The sequence below is a fragment of the Anopheles darlingi genome, chromosome 2, assembly GCF_943734745.1.
Source record: "Anopheles darlingi chromosome 2, idAnoDarlMG_H_01, whole genome shotgun sequence".
In the NCBI taxonomy this organism is placed as follows: Eukaryota; Metazoa; Arthropoda; class Insecta; order Diptera; family Culicidae; genus Anopheles; species Anopheles darlingi.
Window position 1 is genome coordinate 7,647,501 of NC_064874.1, and position 5,000 is coordinate 7,652,500.

General features: G+C 52.7%; 1 protein-coding gene and 1 long non-coding RNA gene across 4 annotated transcripts in view; both read right to left on the minus strand.

Annotated features, from left to right (window-relative positions):
• The window catches only part of LOC125951093 (latrophilin Cirl), a 6,803-nt gene extending 5,182 nt beyond the window's left edge, over positions 1-1,621 (minus strand). For both annotated transcript variants that reach the window (XM_049679643.1, XM_049679644.1), the window contains exon 1: positions 1-1,621. This exon is cut by the window's left edge. In XM_049679643.1, the coding sequence (XP_049535600.1) occupies positions 1-1,281 (1,281 nt within the window). In that variant the 5' untranslated portion in view covers positions 1,282-1,621.
• Positions 1,622-1,631: 10 nt separating this feature from the next.
• The window catches only part of LOC125951241 (uncharacterized), an 88,593-nt gene continuing 85,224 nt past the window's right edge, over positions 1,632-5,000 (minus strand). For both annotated transcript variants that reach the window (XR_007468775.1, XR_007468774.1), the window contains exon 5: positions 1,632-1,864. This is a non-coding gene — a long non-coding RNA (uncharacterized LOC125951241). The remainder of the gene's footprint in view (positions 1,865-5,000) is intronic.

The window sequence follows — 5,000 nt, forward strand, 5'->3', positions numbered from 1 at the left end:
CTTGATGATGGCCAGATCATCGTTGACGCTCTTGTTCTCGAAACCCTTGTTCCGGAACGCTGTAGTCTGGCCACCGTTCGTGCCTCCGGCCGATGCTGGATGCTGTTGCTGGTCACTGCCGCCACCGTTGCCGCGCGGAAGCAGCGCTTGACCGCCTGGCAGCTTACCACCGATACCGGGTGGTCGTGCTGTTACGCCCGACGTCGAAACGGCGGCCACCGTTACACCGACCATCGGCGTAGTGACGGCCCCACCGTACGGTGAGTGCTGCGTAATGTTCAACCGACTCAGCACCGGATTCCGTACGGTCGATGTACTCCAGACGATCGGTTGCGATGTCTTGAGCCACGGTGGCGATGGCCGGTTCGTCGTCGTCGATGATTGTGCCGCCGAAACGCACTGATAGTGCGCCTCGAGGTACTTGTGTGTCCCCGGGCACGGGTCACCGAACATGGTGGTCGATGCTAGCACGGAGCAGTTTTGCTTTTGCGCACACTTGGAGTGTAGCACGCGTAAACTCTTCGGTGACATACAGTTGACGCTCCAATCGACGTTACCGTGATCGTTGCAGATCGTGATCGAGAACCGACCGTAGTTCGCTCGGATCAGATTAATGAGATCCCCGTTCTCGCACTCGATCATCAGTGTTTTGCCTTCGCAGGCGTACGCCGTCTCGTACTTGGGTGCGACGGCACCGACCGTCCCAAGCGGTCCAAGCAGTACGATCGTTGCGATCAGCAGGGCGGTAAGCCATCGGTTCGCGTTCGTCCAGTGGGAATAGGATGATCTCCTAAACGATACGGTTTCTTTCCGTCGACAGGAGTGGGCGGGAGGAGTGCCGGTGTCATTGACCTCACCCAGAGATCCTCTTCTACTCCACAGGCCCAACCACCACCACCACCGATCGCCATCACCGATGACGTGCGATCGATCGGTTTCGATCGATGCTATCCTACTACTACTACTACCAACGTTGCTCCACCGGATGGCGATCGGTGATTCGCCTTCCTCGATCGATGGTATCCGCTCGCTACGCTGCGGTGTCCTACAGGAACTTGAGTCCTCCTTCTCCTTCTGCTTCTTCTCCTCTTCCTGAAGCCTCAGTGGCTCACAGTGATCGCCGATCCTCATCGTCTTCTCCTCATGATTTGCTGCGTTAGTGACTTCTTCTACTGTTGCTCTCCTTCTCGCTTCATGCCGCTTGCGCCACTGGTGGCCTTCTCCTCTTCGCTGTCGTCGAACCTCTCCCAGGCTCGTCGCCGTCGTCGCTACCTTCTCCATCGTTTCCGTTTTTGATCCTTCCGCTGCTACCGATGCTCGTTTGCATCCGTTTTCGACCCGTCGGCGGTCTACGGTTGTCTTGTCGTGGAGTAGCAGCAGCTGCTGCTGTTGCTGCTGTCCACCGTCGTAAGATCGATCCCCGAAACCACCAAATTGAGGGTTCGTTTGCGTATAGTGTGCTGCTACTGTAGCGAGCACGAACGCCGGACCCACGATGATGCTGATGATCGAGCCCGCTGATCGAAGCTGACCATCACTGCCATGTCAGTGTCAGCGCCGTACCAAAAACCGTCCCCAAACCCGCACGAGGCACGGACTGACGGTCGGTCGGACGGACGGACGGACGAGCGAGCTTATTGGCGATCGAGCACGCTCCGGTCACGACACTGTCGACCACGATAATGATGATGCTGCTGCTGCTGCTGCTCCTGCTGATGATTCTTCGGTTGCAGTTGCCGCAGCTCTGCTTCTGATCGTCCGGCGTGATAGTCGTAATGCTGCTGTTGTTGCTGCTGTTGCTCCTGCTGCTGCCGATGCTGCATCGTTTCTCGTGGCGAGCCCTACGAAGACGCCGGCTTGTCCACTGCAAGTCGCCATCGTCGTTGTCGTCGTCCCAGAGCAAAGGTAGAGCGTGCCGGAAAAAGAAAGAAAGAAGGAAGAAAGAAAGAATGAGAAAAAATTAAAAATATTTATTAAATCGTGACCAATCAATATCACACAATTTCCCCCCCGTTTCTTTATCCCCGGGCTCTTGCCCTTCCTTAACGCACCCCTCCCGAGAGTCAGACCCCAAGCCGCAGACCGCACCTGGGAGGGGGAACATCCGGGGAGCGGTCGAAGCGGTTTTTGGTCGGATCGACTTTTAAGGGGATTTCTCAACGCAAAAGGGGACACATCGCACTGTGTAGAGGATCATGGATCGACGCCACCAGCCGTGTAACCACAAGGCCAAGCAGAGCGGCTGAGGCTGAGGCTGAGGTCGAGAGCCACGGTCGCGGCTTGCGGTTGTGGCGGCTTCGTTCTTTCTTCTCTCTTGTGCTGTACATCACAAACCGCACGCCCAGCTATAAACATATTTATACATACGTATGTCGTCTTCGTCTTGGTCGGTCGGTCGGTCGGTCGGTCGTCTCGGTGATGTTGGCCGGTGCCGGCGCACATTTTCGATTTCCTTTCATGCTTTCTTGCCGCTCGCTCTCTAGCTCGATCTGGCGCTATAAACACCAAGAATACGACCAGTGCCTACTCCGTCGTTACTAACTGGAATACAGACGCTCCGTCCGATCGGAGCAGTCGTGGCGTGAAGGGAAGGAATTCCTGCCTCACGATCTTTCCTCCTCTCCCTTCCATCTTTCCTTCCTTGCCCCACCCGAGTGAGTCCCGGGCGTCGCTGTTATTAACCCCCTTCGGCGAGAATGGAGAAGGATGGCGCGGCGCAGACGAAATGCGCATGCCAAAAAGCTTAACCTAAAAGTGAGATATTTATGCCGCCACCACACCCCCTTCAGCCCCTTCTTCTGTTGGCCGCCGGAGGCGCACCGCTTCTTCAGCGCGGTGAGACGAGGCGAGAGTCATTTGTGCCGCGTTGGCGCTGTGTTCTCCGGGGACCGGGACCACGGAGCTGGCTGGTGTGGTGGTGGATGTCGAGGGCACGACATCGCGCGCCGATCCCGGTTCTGCGCAGCTCGCTCACTCGCTCACTCGCTCGCTTGCACGCTGGCATCGCGAAAAGGGGAGGAAGGCTAATTGATACGTAAATTGCACGACTAATCGCTTTGCAATTGTTTCTCTCCGCTGCGCACCGCGCTTGTGCGCTAATAGGCCCCACTTCCAACCACCCTCCTCGGATCGAGAAGCCATTCCAAGTTCGAAAGTATATAGTTTAATCGTTTAATACGTTACTTCTCTTTTCCTTTGGTCACCTTTTTTTTTTGTCCGGTTTAGTTTTTGTCGTTGCTGTCGTAGTGCTTGCGGTTGTTTCGTGTTGGACTGTCCAACACGCGGTGTCGCTTTCTACGTGGAAGACCCCGCCCCTCCCTTCCCTTCCCTTCCATTCTTTCTGCCACCCCACGAATCGATCGCGAGGGACCGGAGGGATTAGTGCATCGAAGCGCGTTATTTATCATTTTACTTTATTTATTAACCTCCGGTGTCCACTCCACTGGTTTTCCCTTTTCCGAGCAATCGGCTTTCGTGTGACCGCATTAGTGAAGCAGGGAGGTCTCTCCCGGTGGGGAACCGAGACCGCGTCACCATCCAAGAGGTGGTGGTGTCACGAAATATCGAGATGGCGGCGCGATCGAATTGCGGCGGCGCTTGATCGCATGCCAATCTCTAACGCCACTGACGCTGAGAAGGACTAGGAGGATTGGGCTGACTAGAAGGGGGCCTGCCTATACAGCGAGCAATCGAGACCGATCGAGCCTGTCAAGTGTCAGTCGTGGTGACATAGTCGCGAACCGCGCTGAAAGTGTGGTGACATTCGTGCGACAAACAATAGAAGCACCAGCCGGGTGTAGAAGTAAGGTTTCAGATTTGTTGCGGTTTAATTGATCGATAGACCGATCGGGCGCGATTGATACGGAGTAACTCGTTTGCCCTGGGGAGGTTTCAAGCGATACTTATTAAATTGCATACGAGCCAACGATTTGTTTCGTTTCAGTTGAATGATTCGTCGTCTGTTATTAGCTTGTTGAAACTCGTGGGAATTTGGAATAGTTTAAAAGCTATCGCATTGATAACATAACGAAAGGCAACAAATGGAAAATAAAATTTTGAAAAAAGAGATTAATGGAATTTGTTCCCTAAAATTTAAAAGCAACTGGTGCTACAACACGATGCAATAAAATCTTTCATACGAAGAAGAAAAGATCATAAATGATTATTTGGGATAAGGTTGAACGATAGTTTTATGAACATCGAAATTATAATAACTTTGGCTCAGGATTGTTAAAAACAATTATTAGACAATGGTTATGCGAACTAGATAAGGAAAACATGAAAACATAAAAAAATGTTTAAAATAAGAAGAAAAAGCAAAGCATATATCGAACGGAAACAGAAACAATAAGTAATGAAGTGAATCTTTCATAAACAAAGAATAAGCGAAACAAGAGCAAAAAGATATAATATGCTGACATACATACAAAACAGACACACATTGCCTCGATCAGCATATTAACCGGATAAGCTGCCCTCGCACGGAAGAATCCATCATTCTTAGGCAGCTCTCTTGCTCTGGCAAGATGCTGTCGTGCAAATCGCTGTCGACAAACGACGATTCCAAACGCCAGACAACGACGCTATCGATTATCTCCCTTCCCGCATTCAATTGCCATGATAATCGCGCGATCGATACGATGATTCATACGATTCAAACTCGCACGGTGGTGGCCTCGCCATCGCTTGGCGTGATCGCGATATCAAACACGTCGATCATCGACGACGACCAGGGACAGTGCCCAGCCAGCCAGCCAGCCAACATTGTTGCCCATTGTGTGCTGCACGTCAACTGTTTGCGGGTAATACTCGTCAAGTGTCAGCCGTTCTCCCCGCGAACATTCGCGATCTGTTTAAGTGTCGTTGAGCCAGAGCTTCTGTCAACAGGCAGTCAACCATCCAAGCAACCAACCAACGAACCAACGAACCAAGCAAACAATAGTCGGTCAGTTTGGTCGCGATTCGGCAGCGGCCGCGGTCCCATCGTCCTGTGGTCCAGT